At 38.2% G+C, this 24,652-nt stretch overlaps 1 protein-coding gene across 1 annotated transcript in view; it reads right to left on the reverse strand.

The window, feature by feature from the left end:
* LOC133635728 (uncharacterized) overlaps window positions 1–10,106 on the reverse strand; it is an 83,000-nt gene extending 72,894 nt beyond the window's left edge. Inside the window, exons 1-2 of the mRNA XM_062028976.1 lie at window positions 10,043–10,106; window positions 7,948–8,025 (exon numbers count right to left, since the gene is read on the reverse strand). Of these exons, the coding sequence (XP_061884960.1) occupies window positions 7,948–8,025; window positions 10,043–10,106 (142 nt within the window). The remainder of the gene's footprint in view (window positions 1–7,947; window positions 8,026–10,042) is intronic.
* Between the last annotated feature and the right edge of the window lie 14,546 nt (window positions 10,107–24,652).

The following is a 24,652-nucleotide window of genomic DNA, read 5'->3' on the forward strand; positions in this document are numbered from 1 at the left end:
AGTTTTGTTATATGTAATTAAGTAATTCAGTCATTATTAATATACTGAGAGGAGGAATATCTTATTTTCAATAAGGTTGAAAGTATTTCTCATAATTCTTTTTCTTTGTACTTTGTAAGCACTATTCATTTGAACAACCTCTTAAACTGGATCACATCAGTACAATGTTTAACTTCTTTACTTAATCCATTCCATCATTTAATTCCACATCATTTTAGCTGTTTGCAGTTTTACCAAATCATCGAACTTTAATATTTTTGACTCAATAAATAAAGTGTTTGTATGTTCTCTATATCCAACATTATGTATCAGTCTAATTGATCTTTTTTGTAACACGGTTAAAGAATGTAGCGCACATTTGTAGTTATTTCCCCACATTTCTGCACAATAACTCAGATATGGTAATACTATAGTAGCGAGCAGTAGAGAATGTGAAGTGATTTGTTAAACCAAATATTGTGGGTTTTTTTTTCCATATACAACAATCTGGACTCGATAAGAGAATCGATAAGGAATCGGTTTGATAAGAGGATTCGATAATAGGCTCGAACTCGATAATTTCTTATCAAACATCATCCCTAAATGTCGCTATTTCCCTTTTCATCTTTACCTTTCTCCGGTGTTACTGACAGGAAGGAAACACTTCTTCATTCATGAGATGCATTTTCATACTGTCCCCACCGATGATATAGTCATGGCAGTTCTCAAATAGCAGGTTTGAAGCTCCGGTTGTAGCGTTATCGGCCATTTTCCTCGCCACACCTTTCCTTTTCGAGCCAGAAGACGTCGACATAGTTCAAAGAAGCAGCCGTCAAAGTCCCACCAAATGAAACACAAAATGAACTAAATACTATAGGGAAACTATTAAGTTTCTTTTCAATCATACACGAGCCGTTTTCGCAGGAATATATTCTTTTTTAGATTCTGCTCCCGCAAGTAAGATCGTTCATGGCGCCATTTTGGATCTCCTCACCTTAAGTTTGCCATTGTTCAACCTCGCGGGACTGACACGTGACGTAAATGTAAGGGCGGGAACAACCAGGAAGTGTCCCGAAGGCAAGAGGGCTCTCGCCAGGATCCATACCTCGTCGACTGCATGGGCTGGCTCCTTGGAAGGATGCAGCCGCCGAATTGAGACACCGCTATCGAGTGCGAACTGTCAATATTAAACCAAAATAATAATAATAAAAAAAAACACAAGTTACAGCCAAAAGTGAGCTCCAGTTTAATTTAAATTAAAGTTACATCGAAATCATACACGGTATCTTTGCACCTGGTTGATGAGGAAACAAGGTTGGTGATCAAATGTGCGATGTAAATGTATTTTTTGTCGTGTTTTACTGAATGTACAATTTACTACTACGATTTGTTGCCCACCAGAGGGTGCTGTCTCGCTGTGTTAAAATGTATTTTTAGCCAGGAATGCAATGTTTACAAGGTTTAATGCAGAGGTCGGCAGCCCAAAACGTTGCAAGAGCCATATTGGACCAAAAATACAAAAAACAAATCTGTCTGGAGCCGCAAAAAATGAAAAGCCGTATATAAGTCTTATAATGCAGGCAACCCATGACGTAAGTATCTATATTAGCTATAATAGCCTACTATCAAAATGACTGTGTCGCAGGCGGAAATGTTGAAATTTAATATTTATTCTACACATTTTTACGACATTAGAAACCATTTGTAAATCAGAGGCTACTCAGAAGGTGAGATAACTCCCGGAAATGACTGACTTTTAATGGCCAAAGGTATAGATGTGTGTGTCCAAGTTCAAGGAAACGACCGGCTGTCTTCTTTTAATAGATTTAGTACAATCTTTGGCAAGCTAGGTCAGGGGTCGGCAACCCGCGGCTCCAGATGCGGCTCTTTGATCACTTTGAATCGGCTCAGTTTGTCACCGCCAGGGTGCATTGGGATGCGCCCTCATTCTTGCGCTCTGCTCGTCAAACCTCGGGACACGCCCACGGCCGCGCACATCCAGAAACGCGCCGCGCGCGTCTCCGTCCTGCAGCAGCCGCCAGCTGCAATCATTCACCGGCAATCGGCGCACCTGCACCTGGAAATAGTCTTCTGTACCGTAAGCCGACACAAGCTTTATGCTCTCTTGCTCTCTCTCTCTCTCTCTCGCTACGTGTCTCGCTCCGTGTTTCATTGTTCTTCCTTGTCCTTCCAGCGTCTGCCCTCGTTCCTGTGTTGGCGAGCTGTGCGTCCCGTCACACGTCTTACACCATACACACTCTTGGATTTTGTCACACACCATTCTATAGTTTATTAATATATATATATATATATATATATATATATATATATATATATACATATATATATATATATATATATATATATATATATATATATATATATATATATATGTATGTATGTATGTATGTATGTATGTATGTATGTATGTATGTATGTATGTATGTATGTATGTATGTATGTATGTATGTATATATATATATATATGTATATGTATCTATGTATACATATATATATATATATATATATATATATATATATATATATATATATATATATATATATATATATATATATATATATATAATAAACCATTGAACATTACTGCCCTCTGGTGTCTGAGCCGTCATCTCTCTCTGCAAACCATAACACAGCTGTTGAAAATAATTGAGTATTTAATTAAAATGTATATGATTTTAGTTAATTCATTTTCAAAATGTAATTCTATTAAGATTATTATGGCGATCTTATAAAATGTGTTAACACATTTTTGTCGCTCTTGATACACGTCACAACCTCCGATGTGCGACACCCGCCAGTGTGCGGTTACTTGAACTTTTCCACCCCAGGTAGGCTTACTATGGAGAATTCAAAGAAAAGAAAAGTGTCTGAAGAAAACAGAACGTTCAATGCTACGTGGGCAGATGCATTTGCTTTCGCTGCTGACGAGACTGGTTTACCCGTGTGCTTAATACGCAATGAGAAACTCGCTAACAACAAAAAGTCAAATGTCGCAAGACATTTCCAAAATAAACACGCAGCATTTGCTAAAAATTATCCGGATGGAGATGAGAGAAAAAAAGCTGTTTCAGAACTGACACGGAAGGCTGATTTGAGCAAAAATCACTTCAAGAAGTGGATGAAGTCTGCAAATATAAGTACATATAGGGATGATGCTCGAACCCGGTTTTCCCGGTTGTTCGATTAGAAAAGAACCGAGTCCTCGGACTCGAATCCCTTTTTGAGAACCGGTACCCGTTATCGAGACCACTAGTAAAGAAAAAGAGTTGGTTCTTTATTTGAATCCCTGAGAACGAATCTTATCCCGAAAAGAAATGGCCCGTGAGACATCACAAGAAATGACGCCACATAGCTCAGTCATTAGTCACGGTGGGGTGCAGCGTGCTGCGGTTCGTTCCCGGGATGCAAAACCGACGGCTCTGGACGAAAGCGTGCAGGTAGGAGATGATTTATTTCTCATAAATCATACACATTACAACAGACAGGAACGAAACAAAAGGAAAGCGTGCCGTTCGCACGAGAAGCTAAAGCAAAAACTTACTTAGCAAAGGAATACTAGAAGCTAAGGTAACTTTAGCACAGGAATACTAGAAGCCAAGGTAACTTCAGCACAGGAATACTAGAAGCTAAGGTAACTTTAGCACAGAAATCATGAGCTCGAAAACCAGAATGCCAACGTAACTGTTGCAAATGCAAACAATGAAGCCACGACGAGTGACCAGAAAAGGCAGGCTTAAATAGAGTCTCTGATGAGCAACAGGTGTGCGTACAAGGCAGGTGAAAATCATAAGTAACCATGGTGACTAAAACAAACCCCCGAAGTGCACAAAACAACTAAGGAAGTCCAAAACTGACAGAACATAACTAAACAAAACATGATCCGACCACATCATAATACATCACAGTTTCATATCATTTCACTTTACAGGAGTAGGAAGAAGTAAAGCTTATTTAATCCTACCCCTTTCTCACTTCATAGCGTTTACAAATATATACATAATTTACTGACCTTTTTATAATAAAATATCTGTGAATTAGTATATACAACAGTTTTGTAATATGTAATTAATTAATTCAGTCATTATTAATATACTGAGATGAAGAATATCTTATTTTCAATAAGGTTGAAAGTATTTCTCAAAATTCTTCTTCTTTGTACTTTGTAAGCACTATTCATTTGAACAACCTCTTAAACTGGATCATATCAGTAAAATGTTTAACTTCTGTACTTAATCCATTCCATCATTTAATTCCACATTATTTTAGCTGTTTGCAATTTTACCAAATCATCGAAGTTTAATATTTTTGACTCAATAAATAAAGTGTTTGTATGTTCTCTATATCCAACATTATGTATCAGTCTAATTGATCTTTTTTGTAACACGGTTAAAGAATGTAGCGCACATTTGTAGTTATTTCCCCACATTTCTGCACAATAACTCAGATATGGTAATACTATAGCAGCGAGCAGTAGAGAATGTGAAGTGATTTGTTAAACCAAATATTGTGGGTTTTTTTCCATATACAACAACCTATCTGGACTCGATAAGAGAATCGATAAGGAATCGGTTCGATAAGAGGATTCGATAATAGGCTCGAACTCGATAATTTCTTATCAAACATCATCCCTAAGTACATATGCTAGTTTTGTTGCAGCTCCGGAAATAGTAAGGCATGGGAAGCCGTTTACAGATGGAGAATATTTAAAAGAATCCTTCATTAAGATTTCAGAACATCTTTTCACAGACTTTAAAAACAAGAGTGAAATTGTGCAGAAAATCAAGGATATGCCCTTCTCTGCAAAGACTGTCAAAGACCGAACCATAAAAATGGCAGAAGACATCACCAGACAGCAAATTAAAGACATCAATTCAGCTGTTGCCTACTCAATTGCCTGTGATGAATCTAAAGACAAAGGTGATATTGAACAAATAGCGCTATTCTGCCGGTATGTAAACTCTGCTGGGCCACAGGAAGAAATGATTGAGTTGATACCACTAAAAGGCCAAACACGGGGGGAGGACGTCTGTGAGGCTGTCTTGAATTGTTTAAGAGTCAAAGAAATAAACACCGCCCACCTGGTATCAGTGGCTACAGACGGGGCACCGAGTATGACTGGAGAGCACAAGGGCTTTGCGGCTTTTCTGCAGAAGTCGCTGGACAGAAAGTTGCTGACTTTTCACTGCATCCTGCACCAAGAGGCACTGTGTGCTCAAACATTTCCTCCGGAATGCACAGACGTAATGAATGTTGTCAGATTGTCAATAAAATGATGGCGAAAGGTTTAAATCACCGTCAGTTTCGTTCGTTACTGGACGAGCTGGAAAGCACATATTCTGATCTCCTGTTGCACAACAAAGTCCGGTGGCTGTCCAGAGGCGAGGTGCTGAAACGCTTTGCCGCGTGTCTGGGAGAGGTGAAAACCTTTCTGGGCAGCAAAGGGCTCACATATCCTGTGTTGGAACAGCCAGAGTGGCTGGAAAAGCTACACTTCATGGTAGACATGACAGCGCACCTGAACACGCTAAACACAGCTCTTCAGGGGAAAGGACACACAGCCTTGCACATGTTGGAGGAGGTTTTGGCATTCGAGCGCAAGTTGACAGTGCTTGCCAGAGATTTACAGAAAGGTACACTGTCACACTTCCCCAGTTTGAGTGAGTTAAAAAAAAGCTCACATTGTGAATTTAGAGTGTTTACATTCTGCAGTCATTGCAATGCAAACATCGTTTGGGAAACGATTCAGTGAGTTCAGAGAGGAAAAAAAAAACATTATCCTTCCCTGTCACTCCCCTCAGCCTCGATCCATCCCTGTTAAATATGACAGCATTTCCAGGTGTGAGTCCACCTGATCTTGAGATGGAACTGGCTGACATAGCCGACAAGGACATGTGGGTGTCCAAGTTAAAGCGCCTGACAGCGGACCTTGAAGATGTTTCACGCCAGAAGGCCGTTCTTGCTCAGAATCACAAATGGTGTGATATTGAAAACCTCCCCAAACCAGGCAAACTTGTGTTCGAAACTTGGAACGCTATCCCCGATTTTTATGTGAACATGAAAAAGTATGCACTTGGAGTCCTGTCGATCTTTGGATCCACATATGTATGTGAGCAGGTGTTCTCCAACATGAACTTTATTAAAAACAAACATTGCACACGCCTCACAGATGAGAGCTTACAATCCTGTGTGAAGATAAAGGTGACGTCATACAGCCCTGATGTGGAGACGCTGTGCGCTGCGGTTCAGGAGCAGAAATCACATTTGCCAAGTATGATAAATATTTGAATTTCCTATAATTTTGCATATATTCAAATTTTTTAATTGTTCAGTGAAATAGACATTTTATTATTCAGGTTGGCAGCTGACTGCACGGCGCCAGTAAAAGGATGACGGCACAGAGAGAGAGGATGGCATTTTTGGTTCTCTGCCAGTGGATAATTTAAGTTCGGTGTTTTGTTTTTTCATTACTACAAGGAGGACTTAAATAGACATTAAGTATTTTACTTAACCTTCAACCCGACGTCTTTTTCAGAGTTAAAAACGTTTTGTTGCATGCAGAAATTTTATTTCATTTTCTCTGCAGTCGTTCGTTGATTTCATAAATGTAACCCATTATAGTTGTTTATACATAACAGAAAGCAAAAAAAACTATATGCAGTGTTATTTAATTTTAAATTTCAAAAGAGTTTTGTGGCTCCCTTTGTTTTCTTTAATTTGTGAAACGGGTCAAAATGGCTCTTTGAGTGGTAAAGGTTGCCGACCCCTGAGCTAGGTAATGTTTGCTGTGGTCTGGAACAACACGGAACACAAACAACCATCAGAAATGCAGCCAATATTACATACAGATAATGTGTCATGAGACATGCAAAACTAAATTATGTACAAAGAGGATAAAAGTAAAGAATAATAAATGAGCTCAAATATACTTACAAATGAGGCATAATGATGCAATATGTACATACAGCTAGAGCTGCATCTATCAAATATTTTAGTAATCGAGTATGGTATCGAATATCCCGATCGATTAATCGAGTAATCGAATCAATCATATTTTCGCTTAATTAAGATTTTCATTATACATGTTAAGATGTCCCCTCAATTATTGCGTTTGGCCTAGTTGTCTTTTATTGCCTAAACGCCTGTTTTCATTATTGAAGGCTGACAAGCACAGCTAAAATGCGTCCGTGGTTGATTGTGCCAATTTGTGTGTGCTAATAAAAATAGGTGCGCTCACAGCTGTGTGGTGTGACCGCATAAACGAAGTTCTTGTCTCGTGCGTTTTTGATGATTATTATACGGTGCCGTTTAAACGTTGGTTTCGCCACCCAAATCCGCTGAGCCATTTTCAACCTGCCAACAATACATAAACAATATAAAAAGACAAACCATTTCATAATGACAACAACAGTTTTAAATTTTAAGAATGCAATATATATAAAATTAGTTCAAAATTAATATTCCCTGAGAAAGTTAAAATTAAATGTATTCTTAGTATCAAAAATAAAACAATATGAACAGTTTTCATTATATCAAACATAAAAAGTGGATTAGGTAGTGCCTTTATTACTGCATTTGAAATGTGCAACTTCATATTCAGAACCATTATGGCTGACAGGAACTTGGCACACAAGTGCTACCACTGTGAACAAGGACTTGGCACTCTTACATTCTAAAGAGACTATAGTGGGTGCAAGTGCAAGCTATCCAAGTAGAATGTGGTTGCATGAAGTGAATAAACGGAATAACTTTGCACGACTACTTTTGCGTGGTTACTAATGAAAGGCTAATTGAACACGGCAGCTCGGATAGCGTTGTTAGTTTTCAACACCTTTTGGCGGCATTTGATGACTTTACGGGAGTGAGAGAACACATCCTGGTTATCATAATGAATAACATTTACTTTACGAACACAACTTTTGCGTTTACATTTGATAATAGATGACTTACCTCGCCTTCCTAGAGTTGGAAGAGGTTCTGCAGGTGAAGACAGTTTTGGACGCGTCAGTTCCCTAAGCCTTTTTTCATCTGCAAACACAGGAAGGCATTGTTTAGTATTTCACAGATGCAGCTGCTTAACATAAATGACTGCACCCTACTTTTCAAACCCAAACCAAGGAAAAAGCAATTGTTTTAAACACATAGATTAAATAAAACTTAACAAAACCTTTGGCCTCGTCTATTAAACATGTTTTAAAGCCTTCGTCGTCACTAGCTGCATTTTCATTAGCCCTAGAAATGCGCGAAGACAATATAGAATTGTCTCAAAACCCACCTCATGAGAGCGCAAAAATGTTTCAGCGATATTTGAGAGGTTTTTCGAAATAAGGCTGTTTTCATTACAAGTTTCTTATTGCATATTTGGTTACATCAGTGGGTGCCCAGCAGGCACAAGACATTGTTACAACATTGATTATACATGCATGTCCTTTGAAACTGACTTTGAAAAATCCATCCATCCATTTTCTATCAATTGGTGCAAAATATTTGTACTTGTGAATTGAGACAACGTTGATGTCCAAATCTGTCTGGAGCTGCAAAAAATAAAAAGTCGTATATAAGTTTTATAATGAAGGCAACCCATGACTTACTGTAAGTGTCTATATTAGTGTGGAGGGGGCGTGGTCGGCGCGGCTCCTGCGGGAAGGGCGTGTGCATGGGCCGGCTATGAAGCAGCTGACATGTGAGTGGATTCCCCAGCTGAAGCGGGTTATCTAATCACCTGTCTCCTTTATTAGCAGCGTCCGAGCCCATGAGGGGAGGAGAGAGCAGGCAGGCGAGCGAGCAGGAGGCCGCGAGCGAAAGCCAACTCTTTGATGCCCGCAAACAAAACCAAAATAAAAACTACATTGCATTCTGAAACACAGGTCCCGCCATATATCCACCACAGAGAGCCCACACCAACGAACACTGCTACAATTAGCTATAATAGCCTACTATCAAAATGATTATGTGTCGCAGGCGGAAATGTTGAAATTTTATATTTATTCTACACATTTTTACGACATTAGAAACCATTTGTAAATCAGAGGCTACTCAGAAGGTGAGATAACTCCTGGAAATTACTGGCTTTTAATGGCCTAAGGCAGGGGTCAGGAACCTTTTTGGCTGAGAGAGCCATAAAAAGCCAAATATTTCTAATTCTCATACTTGCCAACCCTCTGCTAATTCTCATACTTGCCAATTCTCACACTTGCCAATTCTCATACTTGCCAACCCTCCCGGGAGACTCCCAAATGTCATTGCCCCTCCTGAAAATCGTCGCGTCTGCTTTACATCCAGTCCAACGAGTGCTGGCCCAGTCACATAATATGTGCGTCTTCTGCACGCACACACAAGTGAATGCAATGCATACTTGATCAACAGCGATACAGGTTACACTGAGGGGGACCGTATAAACAACTTTAACACTGTTAGAATCATACGCCACACTGTGAACCCACACCTAACAAGAATGACAAACGGCCGGGAAGAGTGAGGCAGCATCGTGCCGTCTCGCAGGTCCCTTCAAGGCAATAGAGGCCGACTCGCAAGCTTGGAGAGACCCCCATGCCCGAAATTGTGTCGAGGGGGCCGTAAGCCCCCAATCGGTCGGCCGAGGGAAGCGAGGCGGCACCGCCGAACCGAGCAGTCTCACGTTTCCTTTCCCAACAACAGACCCGCAGGCTTGAAGAGACCCACATACCCAAACAGTAATGCCAAGGGGGGTGTAAGTACGTTGTCTTTTAGCGATCATCCACTGCCTTCACCTTCTATTGACATCACGGCAACAGCCGTGGCTGCAATATTTTCCTCAAAGTGGAGTCTCGCGGGATGAAATTTTACGAGAATTACACCTCATGACGCAAAACTACTTACAGTAAATGCATCTTTCCAATTTCAGTTAAACGAGGAGAACATTTTATACAACACAATGTCAGGAGAAAAATATATTCAAATTAAAAGCAGACAACACCAAAGTTCACCAATATGTTCAAGAGGAAAGTAAAAGTAAATAACAACAAAGTTGGTTAGGATCTATTCCTTGAATAAATGAAGTACAAACCCAGTTGGGTGGCCTTATCGTCTGCTCGAGACAGGCGGAACATAAAGTCATCCTTGATGTTCATCTCTGAGCACTACTTGTGGTTGGCGGAGAAGAAGGTGGAGTCTGTGAACAACAGCGTCTGTGGACCAAATAGCGACATATCGTAATTATGTCATAATAAATGATATACTGTGGATAATCATCCCACCACAGTTAGGTCAAGTTCTTTTTTTGTTCAATGAATTTAAAATAAAATACAAAATGTGTGACTAAAGTGTAGACTCTGAGTTTAGTCATAAATGGCCCGCTATGAAAAATACACTTTTAATCATATCCTAAGCGTAATATTTGTCCCTAGCCTGTTTATGAGCACCAAAGATGAGGGGAAAAAAACATTATCTCCCTGACTTTTGTTTGTGCTCAAACGCTTGCTATTCAAGTTGTCCAAATTAGGGATGTCCGATAATGGCTTTTTGCCGTTATCCGATATGCCGATATTGTCCAACTCTTTAATTACCGATACCGATATCAACCGATACCGATATCAACCGATATATACAGTCGTGGAATTAACACATTATTATGCCTAATTTGGACAACCAGGTATGGTGAAGATAAGGTACTTTTTAAAAAAATGAATCATATAAAATAAGATAAATAAATTAAAAACATTTTCTTGAATAAAAAAGAAAGTAAAACAATATAAAAACAGTTACATAGAAACTAGTAATTAATGAAAATTTGTAAAATTAACTGTTAAAGGTTAGTATTATTAGTGGACCAGCAGCACGCACAATCATGTGTGCTTACGGACTGTATCCCTTGCAGACTGTATTGATATATACTGATATATAATGTAGGAACCAGAATATTAATAACAGAAAGAAACAACCCTTTTGTGTGAATGAGTGTGAATGAGTGTAAATGGGGGAGGGAGGTTTTTTGGGTTGGTGCACTAATTGTAAGTGTATCTTGTGTTTTTTATGTGGATTTAATAAAAAAAAAAAAAATTTTTTTAAAACAACAACAAAAAAACCCGATACCGATAATAAAAAAAACGATACCGATAATTTCCGATATTACATTTTAACGCATTTATCGGCCGATAATATCGGCAGACCGATATTATCGGACATCTCTAGTCCAAATGCATGCCTCACATACATTTTAATGTCACAAGCTTAATAAGGAATATGGCCGGTGGAGTGCCTCTGACATAATTTGAAATATCTGACAGTAGCATTGCTGCACTTTTGTTGCCTTGGACGTGCTGATTTTCATCCCAGTGTGATCCCCCGCTTCACACCGCTGCAAACCGATCCAGTCAGAGCTGAAGATCCTGGTCAGATGAAAAAAAGCAGAGACCACCAAACCAGATCCCCTCAACGCTCTGACTGCGCCTAGAAATTCCGTCTATAAAAGTTGTCAACAGAATCTGTGACAAAGGGCAGCCCTGGCACAGTCCAACCCTCAATGGAAACACTATACTCGTATAATGTGTTTTTTACATTGATCAGCAGTGTCCAAACTTTTTGACTTTAGTTTTAGTTTTTAGTTTTTAAGTGTTGGTTTTATTGCGAGGGCAGAATATTTGTTGTTTTTTACATTGAGCAGCGGTGTCCAAACTTTTTGACTTTGGGTTTGCATTGGGCTTAAAATAATTTGTCCGGGTGCCGGACATGTAAAGTAACAACCTATGTACACACACATATATATATATAAATATATATATATATATATATATATATATATATATATATATATATATATATATATATATATATATATATATATATATATATATATATATATATATATATATATATATATATATATATATATATACCAATGTGTACATAGGTTGTAAAGTAACAACCTATGTACACATGTAGTAGAATTTCTGACCTTTGACCTATATTGCATGTCTAATGGGAATGTACGCTCATTTGATTTCTCTCCTATTCTGTGCCAGTGGGACAAAAGTGAATGTTAAGTCGTGCCAACCTGTCTACAGAATGTGTTGACTGTCTAAAGGATTCGAGTTGTTATGGAACAGATAAGACAACAGCAAGACATTGACGCACTCCATAAGGAACAATGACGCACAAAAGACCTATAAAAAATGGCAGAAGACCGGAACTCGACAGTGATTTTGGCTTGTGTGTGTCTTGTTTGCTCCGGAGTAACACGTGGTCTGTCTGCACGGCCAACTTAATTCAACCTGCACTTCTGATAATGGGTAAATACATTTGTTGTACTAAACTACTTTTGTTGCCTGTTTAAGCTTCGGACAATCCACTACACAAATTGGCGTCGCGAACAGGATGGTTTAGAAGCTACAGGTCGACAGCCGCTCCCGCTCTCTCTGTCAGGCAGACAGTGTGCTGCACGCGCGCATAACAAGGTAAGCAGTTTGCTTAAAGTGTAAACATTTTCTGCCTGGAGAGAGCCGGATTGATAAGACTAATTGCTGAATCTATTTTTGATAAAAGATAGGTTTAGTCAGGTTCTCCAAAAACAACCTGGACTGGGGTAAATTATGGTTGGATTGAGTTGTTGTATATGTGATCATTTGTCTGTGTGTTTGTTGAAAATTGTGATTTCTTGTTTTTAACATAAGGGGATTGTTGATAGAATTTTGGTGGTTTGGAGTGTAGAAGCATAGACGATGTGAGACGAAGAATTTCTTTTAACCTCTTCATCCTCTGTCGTTGTTGGCAGAGGATGCTTTTTTCTGCAAGTACATTAGGTTAGCCGGAGTTGGACTCAGCGAAATTTAAGGCAAGGTTGGCTAAACTGGTGTGACATTTGGCCCACACAAATTTATGACGTCTATGAAGGTCCTACGTATCTGTCTATGTGGAAACTGCAGCCGGGTAAAAAGCCTGATATAAGGTGATCGTTCAGTGACTCCGGTAAAGGAGATCAACTGAGCCAAGTTGTCACGAATTTGGAAATTTGCTGCAGTATAGATGGATAGAGTTAAGGGCTCCATATGGTAGAGCTTTGGTGAAACTTGGTGAAACTGTATGGACTGACCAGACATGATGACTGTAGAGCATTGGGTGATTATCAGTGACTCTATGGTGCTTTTATGCTGTTGCCGTGTATTGGTCAGGGAGTAAAACCAGGGGCTGCTCCGCTGAACGGGTTAATCGCCGTTGTATGAGTAATGATGGGACCTGTGTTTGTTAATGAGACGGCCGATTCCACAAAAGCACGCGTGCATTAGTTGTTTATATTGGTCCGGACCAGGGGGGCGTGGTTTGTGGGAAAAATGTGTGTGTTTTTTTTTAAATTTATATATATATATCTGCGTATTGTAATAACATTTGTGTAGCACCTGGTTTCTTATCTGTTTTAATTCCCCTCTGAAAAAATCAACCTCTCCTCCTCACCTCCCTCCCTCATGCTTTTGTGAGAGTTCCCTCACGCTTTTTTCGCACCCACGCTGATCTGCAAGAGCTGGGAAATTGTCGGTTATGTGTGTGCGTGTGAGAAAATAGACAAAGTTATGTACAGAAAACACATGAGTGAATGATCCATCCATATCATTATTTTCTTCCGCTTATCAAGAGGTTGGATCGCGGAGGCAGCAGCCTAAGCAGGGAGGCTCCCCCTCTTGGGCGCTGCGAGCAAATTCCAGTCATTTGAATTTGTTTTTAACTATACTGGTGATTGTGACTGTGCGATATTACAGTTGTTTTACACACTGAGATTTTGAGTACGGGAAAAAAGGCTCTTGCTCGCTGGTAAATTCTCTGTGTGTGAGTGACTGTGTGACGCATATAAAAAAAAAATAAAAAACATTTTTTTAAAAAAGGAGTCTCAGCTGGGAGACATTTTGAGATAAGAGTGTGTGCGTGTGACGAGGCTGTGTGAGTGTCAGCTGTACGAGGCATTGGTTCGAAGAGGAGTGACACTGTTAGCATTGAGCTAGGTTAGCATTGTGTTAGCATAGCATTGAGCTAGGTTAGCATTGGGTTGGCATAGCATTGGGCTAGGTTAGCAAAAGTTTGCTTACTGAGACATAGTAAGGCTAAGTTAGCATCTAGCTTGGCATTACTAAGTGTGGTTGAACAGTTATTCTCGGTCTGTAGAGTGTGCTAGTAGTAGGTGCTTGCTAAGTCCAGTAAAATAATAGATATATGGAAAATTACACGTTTAAATATCAATAAATAAATACGGATTGTGGGACATTGAAACATTGTTTAATTCATCATTCATTTATATGTTTAGTATACTTTTTGGTACAGCCTTGATGCTCTGCTGATCCATACAGTTCCTGTGTGAAGTTGCGACAAACACACACATCATAGATTAGGACACATTGTAACTTTGAATTAATAGTTATACAACAAATAAATTAATAATATTGAATTTAAATTTGATAAAGATAAATTGATTATACATTGACATTTTAATTTTTTTTAGGAATAAACACACAATAAAATAAAAGTTAAATTTATATTCTAAAACATCTAGGGGTATCTGTGCAGGCTGTGAAACATAGAGTCTGAAGAAGTACAGATAAGAGCCACTCAGCGCCATTGTCAAAACAAAACGTAGAGAAGCGTTAAACAAATTCTAATCAGAAGGAAGACAGACCAAAATATGATAACTTAAGTAAACAGACAGCAAGTAAACCAGAAATAATAATGTAAATAAATAACAAAGAAAGCAAATTTCTATGTGACATTGGTGCATGTAGAATTACAAATAGAGAATAAAACTAAATGGAAATAACTGTCTGCAAGATGAGCATGACGTCATGAATTGTGCTCGGGTTAGTAATAGATAGATAGATAGACAGATAAAACGTTATTGATTCCTTCAGGAGAGTTCCCTCAGGAAGAAGAATTTAAAAGTAAACAGTAACTAATAAGGGTATAAATGGAAACAAAATAGAAAAATATTACAAGGAGAATAAAAATAGAACAGTAAAATAAGAGAAACTAGGCATTAACGACCATGAGATAAAAAAGTATTGCACTGTTATTGTTTTGCATTCCCTGTCATCCTAGCCCCCCCAAAGAGGAGTTGTACAGTGTAATGATGTATGAGACAAAGGATTTTTTATAGGCTAAACCAGTAGTTCTCAAAGGAGGGTATGGTGTTTCCGCCCGGATAAAAAAGGGAGGTACTTGAAGGTATGCCAAGGGGTACCTGAGATTTTAAATATTTTAAAATAGCGACAATTCAAAATCCTTTATAAATATAATTATATAAGAATAATTCTTCAACAAAATAAATATTTAGAATTAAGTTCACGAGCCCAGATGGATCTCTATTACAATATCCAAAGAAGGTTGATGATTGATTATATGTATAGAAATCTTTATTATAATTTAATCACTTGTTTAATTTTTAAAACGGTTTAGTTATTCTTATTTTTTGTTTGTCCAAATAAGTCAAGTAAGACCACAACAAATGAGCAATATGGTGCACTGTTATACAATTTAATAAATCAGAAAATAATGACATTATGCTGTATTTTATTTCTTTATTTTACTGGGAAAAAAGGTTGAAAACCACTGCCCTAAATCATATCTAAAGCTAAAATTATTTTATAAGACTGATTATTTTGGATTATTGTGTTTGTATTGTGAGAGAAGGAGAGAAAGTGAGAGAGAGAGGAAGAGAGAGCAGGTGAAAAAACAGATTGAGGGTGAAGAGGATGGTTTGAGAAAATATGGGAAAAGGATGTTTATAACCTTACGTTATGTGAATGGTTTCTAGGAGAACAGAAAATAGAAACATTGTGTGAAGTGTAAGGAAGAGATGGATACAGGATGTTGTTTGTAAAGGAAAACGAAAGTGAAGAAAAGATGAGAAAGTGACAAATGAAGGTATTCGTAAATGGTATGCTGTTTATTGTGGTTAGCTGCAAGTTTGTTTGTTTGTTTAGTTGTTTAAGTGAAATGGGAAGAAATCAATAGGAATAATTACATGCAAAATGGAATAAAACTATGAGTGCGATAGATAATGAATGAATAAATGAAATAAGTTTATTTTGGTCATATAATCAACCATCAACCAATTTGTGTGAGCAGTTTAACAGTAAATTAGACATATAACAATCATACACATTTACACACAGAAAAGAAAAGAAAAAAGAATGACCGAAAAAAAGAATAGGTGGAAGCCAAAGCTTATATTGGCCTATGATATACAATTACTGAACATTAAATTACCTGGAACATCAACGTTAAAAGATAAAAGTAATTGTTACTATATTTTATAATGTTAAAAAAAACTTTACCTTTCAAGGGTCTCCAAAACCATAACAAAAAACTACATGTGTTCAGCTCATCACTGAGGATGGTACATTATTTAACTCCTAAAACTGAAATACATTTGTGTTTTTATTTTATTTTACTTGACCTATTTCAAAAATCAATACCCCCCGTAAATGATAGTGTCTCCTCATAATGTAAACAAGCTAAGAATACAAACTGGAAGGCTGTTGTTCTTTACTTGGAAACATAATTGCCATTGTTTTAAAATTAAATTATCTGAACATTTAACACATTATGACTTAAAAAAATGGATTGATATGATCATAATAATAATGCTTTGTGTATTATTGAAATGAGCCTTTTAATTTTAAGTATTGGGTCTATATTTCTTCTATAAACATTTCCCCAAACTTCAAAACAATATTACATATGGAAAAATAAATAAATAATATAACATGTGCAGACATTTCTTATTCAGCATGTGTTTAACTTTATACCGAATAGCAATGGATTTGGATATTTTCTTTAATATGTTCAATATGTGGCTTCCAACATATTAATGATCAATTACTATTCTCAAGAATGTAGTTCATGTACTCTGTCAATTTCCACTTGATTCAACTTTAATTTTTGTTTCACAATTTGACTTTGCACCCTGGACAGGTCGCCACCTCATCACAGGGCCAACACAGATAGATAGACAGACAACATTCACACACTAGGGCAAATTTAGTCTTATTAATTTCTACATATTGAGATCTATTACTTAAAATAACTACTTAACCACTGTTGTGAAACACCTTTCTAATTTATGGGAGTATTGGGATAGGATTGAGGAAGATGTCTGCTGTGGTGGTGGTTAGTTTGGAAATTAATTTAATAAAAGTAACTTTAAAGTGCAGTCTGACATTTTAGTTTGGAGTAATTTATATTTTTATTTAGACATTGCAGTACACCATACTTCTGGATGTTGAGCTAGAAGAGGATAATGGCATGACAGAATAAAGTTAGAATTAAAGTTGGGGTGCCAGTGATTGTCACACACACACTGGGTGTGGTGGAATTTGTCCTCTGCATTTGGCCCATACCCCGTGATTGCCCCTGGGAGGTGGGGGAATCGTGTTTGGTGATTTGGCTCCCAGATTTTTTGTAGTCTTTGGTGTGACTCGACCGGGGTTTTGGGCTTGCGACCTGCCGATCTCAGGGCGGACACTCTAACCACTAGGCCACTGAGATGAAGTAGGCAAACCAAATCTCAACAGATTTCAGTTAGCTACAGATTTTGAGAGTATAATGCGAATAACTATAACTTTACAACTGTTTGCTGTGAATTATGTTAAATAATAATTACAAATACAAATAACAGCCTACATTAATAATTAGAATAAGAGCCGATATGTAAAGTGTTAAAAAGAGGAGAAGTGTGATTATGCATGGCGCTTAGAGCATGGCCTTGTGTGTCTGTTGTGACTAGGTTGGATAACCAGTCGGAGACAGGCAAGGCAAGGCGGGGCAGCTTTGTTTGTGTGGCGTTTTTCATGCAACAAAGTGAAATGAAAGAAAATAAAAGCAAAATTAAAATGCATACAATACAAATAAAAACAGTGCGGACGTTAAAAGTTAAAAGATTAAAAGATTTAGCTGAAAGATAAGGAGAAACGTGAATAAAAACATTCTTTTGTTTTGGAGAATATCACGCACAGCGGGAGGTCAGAGTGGAAGCATGACAGCTTGCTCGCGCCTACTGATAGACAAATGGTAGTTTAAATTAACTTATAGATAATCTTTAAGTGAATTAAAAGGGTACTTAAATACACATGAAGTAGTACGTATAATCTTTGAATTAAGGTTATTGATTAGCAATTAATGGGATAGTTAAGACTGTAATTTTAAAACGTGATATGCAAAATTGAACTAACCGAGAGGATATGAAAACGATGGGTGTACATGTTTTGAGTTCCAAATTCTGGAGGTAAAACCTCAACAAAACGTAAAACCATACAGACGGACTTGGGTGGTAGCCACGGTTGTGCTAGGTCAAGCGAGGGTGGAAAGGATGTGCAGCCGGGGGACTGCCAACTTCTCTGAACAAGACAAGCTCCAAGGTGTAGCCAGAACATGCTCACAAAAAATACAGGTGTGACAGCAGGACGAACAGCAGGATACAAACAGACCCCTGCTGGACATAAGTGTCAACGGACAATGTTCAACACAATCTATGAAGCATTCCTTTGTGGTCAACCTGCACACACATTGTAATGACCTGCTTACGAACTGTGCCCTGACAATTCAATACCGCACAGAAGGAACTTCCTGATGTTGCCTGACAGCACGACATCAGCTGACAACTACTGGGGACGCCTCCCAGGAACGAGTGGAAGACGGGGACTGCTCCAACTGTCCTAGCACTAGCTGACTGAGGTGCGTCCGTGTGCCCTGCCACCCAAACCGCCAAAGTGTATGATCACCAATTAGACGACTCATAATAGGAGCTTTTTGACTCTTATATATGGTGGGACTCAAGGTATGGCCGCTCATGTGAACTATCCTTACAACAATTAGAATGGTATAAGATGGACAACTAATGACCCACATTGTTCCTTTGCTCTCTGTCCTGCCTACGAAACCAAAAATGTAGGTCAAATGAGAAAACAGGGCGTAGCTGCCGCTGATTGAACCGATACTTTAATACCACATTTTCAATTATTTCGGTTGTCTGTTAAAAACATAGCTATTGGTTGCAATTTGGACATTCCTGCTGTAGGCTACAAGGAGCTAGCAGCTACACAACAGCTGAGCTAAAACAAAATTTAAGCATATCAAATAATTGTAGTTGCTTATTACATACACAAAGTCGCAGAGGGACAGAAGTCTGTAGAAAGTATTCAGTAACATACGTGTCCGCATTATTAAACTTTCTACCACAGGAAACATACTGAACAAATACAGCAGTTACTGTCAGACTCTAATCCGGATTACCGTGTCTATCAGAGACATGGTTAAAACCCACAACAACTTTCGTTCTAATTAATGTCCCGGGGGACAAGATTACAGAAAAGACAGATCGAGTGACAAAGGGGGGAGGAATTATGATTTATGAAAGGGAAAACATTAAAAGTAGATCAATTTGAGTATGTTGAAATTAAAATCACATTTTCCTCAGAAATGTATTTCAAGGTAATTGTAGTATACCGACCGACCACAGCTAAAGACATTTTTCTTGATTCATTTTCAGACATCCTCAAACAGCATAGTATGAAAGAAGTAACGTCATGGGGGACGTTAATCTGGACTGGTTAAATAAAACACGTAGAAAGAAACTTAAGGATATTATAAACGGCTTCTATATGATACAAATGATAAGCAGCCCTATACTAGAATTACAATTGGATGACAAAAATCAAAGAGAACATCTGTAAATACACGAATACAAAACCAGAAAGAAGAGTGTAAAATAAAAATACCATTGGATTAATAAAACAATTTGGATTCCAATAAAGACATGAGGACTCAGCTCTCATAAGAGCAATTAAAACAGGTCTAAATACAGATCGTATGATTTTAAAAGTTTGGAGGAACAAATTTACAATGTTTATGCGGAAGTCTAAGGCTGACTTTCATTTAGAATTAATCAAAGTTGCAAAAGGGAACATTAGAAAGTTATGGAAAACCTGGTACAAACTTACGGAAAGAGCAAACAAGAAACAACACTACAACATTAAATATCAATGGCGCTACTATCGCAGACAGTCTGGACATAAGTAGTAATTTTAATGAACATTTCATCCAGTCTGTACAAACCCTGAATAAAAAATCCTTCAAAATCAGTGCAAATAATTGTCATTTATTCAGGATGGACTAATTTTAGAATTAACAAATGAAACAAAGTTAAACAAAATCTTCACTGCATTATCAGACTCACGATCCAGAGATATATATATGGGTTGGACACTATCTTCCTAAAAACATATAAGGATTGTATTATTGCTCGTATAACAACGATTGATAAATAAATCAATAATGGAAAACACTTTCCCTACCACGTCGAGAAACTGCTACTATGATTAAATCCATAAAGCAGGAAATAAAGAAGACCAGAACATGTACAGACCAATTAGCCTTCTCCATGTTATAACAAAAGGAATAGAAAATTTGAAGTTAAAAAGTGGCTTTGGAGCAATCAAGGCTGCTCAGACGGTCACTAAGAGGGGCATTATGTTGACACATCAATTTAATGAGTATTATATTTATCCATGAGAGCATTTTTGTTGTAAATTGTGAGGTATGGCTGTTAAAATCTTGGTTGTTTTTACGAATTATGACAGATGTGAACAAGAGCATGTATTGTCTTTGTGTGATGATGTAAATAAGGTGTGGTTGTATTGTATGTATATATTTATATATTGTATATATATATATATATATATATATATATATATATATATATATATATATATATATATATATATATATATATATATATATATATATATATATATATATATATATATATATATATATATATATATACATACATATATATATGTGTGTGTACATAGGTTTTTACTTTACATGTCCGGCACCCGGACAAATTATTTTAAGCCCAATGCAAACCCCAAGTCAAAAAGTTTGGACACCGCTGCTCAATGTAAAAAACAACAACAAATATTTTGCCCTCGCAATAAAACCAACACTTAAAAACTAAAAACTAAAACTAAAAGAAAACGTACATTATATTAACCACATTACTGATGTATAATACAATATGTATGTATGTAACATATAAACATTGTGCACAGCAATAGTTACACAATAAAACTAACATGCTAAAACTAAAGCTACTTGCTAGCAAGCTTAAATAGTAACATGAATACAATATGCATTACAAACGTTATACCCCAATCTAAACTTATACAACCAAACTAGTTAATTGTACATGTTGAACTTACAGGTGGTGCTCTCAGTTAGTGGTGTGGCGCGATGTGCCGAGACTTCGAGGCGTGTGTCAAGTAACGGAGGGGCCTCACTGCGAAGCGCATATTAAGGCCTGATACGTGTAGGGGAGGAGCCAGAAATGATGACGTGTGAAGCTTCGCTGCCAGGACGGACCATGTGACTGCTTCGGGACATGGTTCAGATCTTGCCGAGAGATCCGACAACACATAAATCGCCCAAGCTCCATTGAAAATCCGGGCTTTTGAGAGTTGCGGTCAGTTTGGAATCTGGATAGAGAATCAAAATTATTTTTAAAGTGCCAATACAATCAAAGAATAACAGCACATGATATTAAATGTGACGGAAAACTGAATCCAGTTGGTTCACTGCTCTGTCGACAATTTATAAATAATGACTTCTTGTTATTAATCATTAGTCCTCTGGTAGCGTAATGGACTACATACATACCTTTTAATGCCACATGACGTGTGTTTGATTCGCTGCGATTCCAGTTCCCATGGGTGCTCTATCACTATAAACGTTATGGTATGGTATATGGTATAAGGTAACACATTTTATGTTTTTCCCCTTTTAAACAGGCACCAGAAATCAATAGCTGGATGATGGAGAGGTTGTGTCGGAAAAAAAAAGAAGCTTAAAATCAAAAATAAAAATTAAGTTAATCTCTCCTGTTCTGTACATCATTGTCCATTGTACATTGGCAAAATATCAACACAAACAATTATAATTAAAATTAATTATAAGCCATTACTGAGTCGGGGTGGGGGACGGCAGGTGGATTGAAACAGAACCTGTCAGAGCCGCTTATCAAGCAACTACTTGGAAAAATACGCCCTACAGTTTATCAAGAAATTACTTTGGGGGAAAACAACCTTCAGTCTAAAGTGAATGTCTTCCTCCCTGAGGAGGTGAATGGGTGATGGGGCTGGGGGGTTAGCTCAGTCCCCAACTGTGCTCCTGTACGGGGCTCGGTGTGGGACCAGGAAATAAAAAAATCTGCAAAATAAGCACATATAATCACATTTGGTTTTTTATAAGCAAGTTTTATTATTCTGTTTTTCAGGGTTTTTTCCCGTCATGATATACTCGAGACCTGCAATGGGGCAGGGGTTGGGAACTAAAAATTCTTATAATGGCAGCACGGTGAAACAGGGGTTAGTGCGTATGCCTCACAATACGAAGGCCCTAGGTTCGAGCCCCGCTTGCGGTCTTTCTGCGTGGAGTTTGCATGTTCTCTCCGGGTACTTTGTAATGTTTGTCTGATCTTGAATAGGATTGTGTTGAAAATCTTAATTTCCCCTCTGGGATTAATAAAGTACTTCTGATTCTGTATTCCGGCTTCCTCCCACCTCCAAAGACATGCACCTGGTTGATTGGCAACACTAAATGGTCCCCAGTGTGCCTATACTAAACGCGCTGGAGTCACAGTTGTAAGCGTACCATTTGATGGTGTGGATGAATGGTTCAAAGTAACAACTGGTGTGTAATAGTTGGTTCCTCCTTTGGCTGTTATTTGGTTACTCATGGTGGAGCAAGCGGGAAAGGCTGCTAAAACTGATTGTGTTGTATTCCTAAACCCCAGACCATTACTCAAGATCATACCGGCATCTATGAGTCCAAAAATTTTAATTGAAGTAATCAGCAAAACAACTCCTGAAGGGAATTGCACTACATGGGACAAAATCTACCCTGTAACCAAAGAAACAAAGCCGAAACCAATATTTGATAAATATTTGACAAAAGCTAATTACACCTGCATTAACATGCTAGGCTCTGGACAACAGTTAGGAAACTTATCATCAGACAACTGCTTACACATGGCAAATGTATCAATATTTGTACCAGTATCACGAGGTGATGTGTGGGGGTGCGGTGAGGAAAGAATCTATGACCGATTACCGAAAAATGTAACGGGACATTGTGCTTTGATTACACTCCTCATGCCTACCTCCATGTACCCGATACAAGTCCTTGGTATCATCAATTCTAGTATCTATGGCTGTGTTTGCAGCAATACTGACATTGTGTGTATGTTGTTGTATTCCATGTCTGCGTTCTCTGCTAACCGTCTGATTACCACAGTGATTAGCCCATCAGATGATAAAACTGTTCAGATGCACCTTCTGGCGGACGACAAGGAAGATGAATCTGATGACGAGGATACCTACCTGGACGGTGTTCCTGATCTGTTTTCAGACCCTGGTGACTATAAAATAAAAAATGATGTTGAACTCTGAGTGTAAACATAACTTGGCCCTAGGGAAAATAACTATTAACTGAAAATTGCAAGAAGAAGTTATTAGGGATAAGAATATTCTGGGCAAGTTATGTAAAAACAGAAGGGAAATGTTAGAATAATCATGTAAAAGTTATCACACAACTCTTATGCTTAAAGGCTGTTGCTATAGTTATTATCAATTGTGCTGAAGTTGTACTTTTCTATCTGTGCAAAGGGACAACTTGCAATCTTAGATTGCGAGTCGTCTCGTATCAGTGTTTGTTTACAGACCCTGCCTGCTGACTGCCAACGATGGACATCGAGTACCTCGGCGCGGACAAAACAGAGACAGGGCGAGATCATGAGTGTCAGCACATTTCCATTTCGAATAATCATGTATTGTGTCTACCGGGGCTGCTGGCATTACCCCTCCTTTCAGAAGCAGCCTCAGTGATGTACCTAGGGACCTCCCGAATAAATAGGGGAGCATGTGGGCTGTGCCTTAGGGTGTAGGTTGGAACTGTAACTGAGTGTACAGCCCAATACGTCGCTCCTCATGAGTAAAATTTTACTCTGTCTCTGCCTGATTCCTTGCTTCTTGTCTGTTTAATAGATGTCACCGATGTTTGAACCTGACAGGGACGGCAGGTGGAATGAAACAGAACATGTTAGAGCCGCTTATCAAGCAACTACTTGGAAAAATACGCCCTACAGTTTATCAAGAAACTACTTTGGTGAAAAACAACCTTCAGTCTAAAGTGAAAGTCTTCCTCCCTGAGGAGGTGAATGGGTGATGGGGTTGGGGGGCCGGGGGGTTAGCGCAGTCCCCAACTGGCTCAGTGTGGGACCAGGAAATAAAAAAATCTGCAAACACATATAATCACATTGGCTTTTATAAGCAAATTTTTTTATAAGCAAATTGTATTATTCTGTTTTTCAGGGTTTTTTCCCATCATGATATACTCGAAACTTGCAATGGGGCAGGGGTTGGGAACTAAACATTTTAAAATAGCCATATTGGACCAAAAATACAAAAAACTCATTTGTCTGGAGCCGCAAAACTTAAAAGGCTTATATAAGTCTTATAATGGCAGCACGGTGGAACAGGGGTTAGTGCGTGTGCCTCACAATATGAAGGTCCTAGGTTCGAGCCCCACCTGTGGTCTTTCTGTGTGGAGTTTGCATGTTCTTCCCGTGACTGCATGGGTTCCCTCC

The sequence above is a fragment of the Entelurus aequoreus genome, linkage group LG20 (assembly GCF_033978785.1).
Source record: "Entelurus aequoreus isolate RoL-2023_Sb linkage group LG20, RoL_Eaeq_v1.1, whole genome shotgun sequence".
Taxonomy (NCBI): domain Eukaryota; kingdom Metazoa; phylum Chordata; class Actinopteri; order Syngnathiformes; family Syngnathidae; genus Entelurus; species Entelurus aequoreus.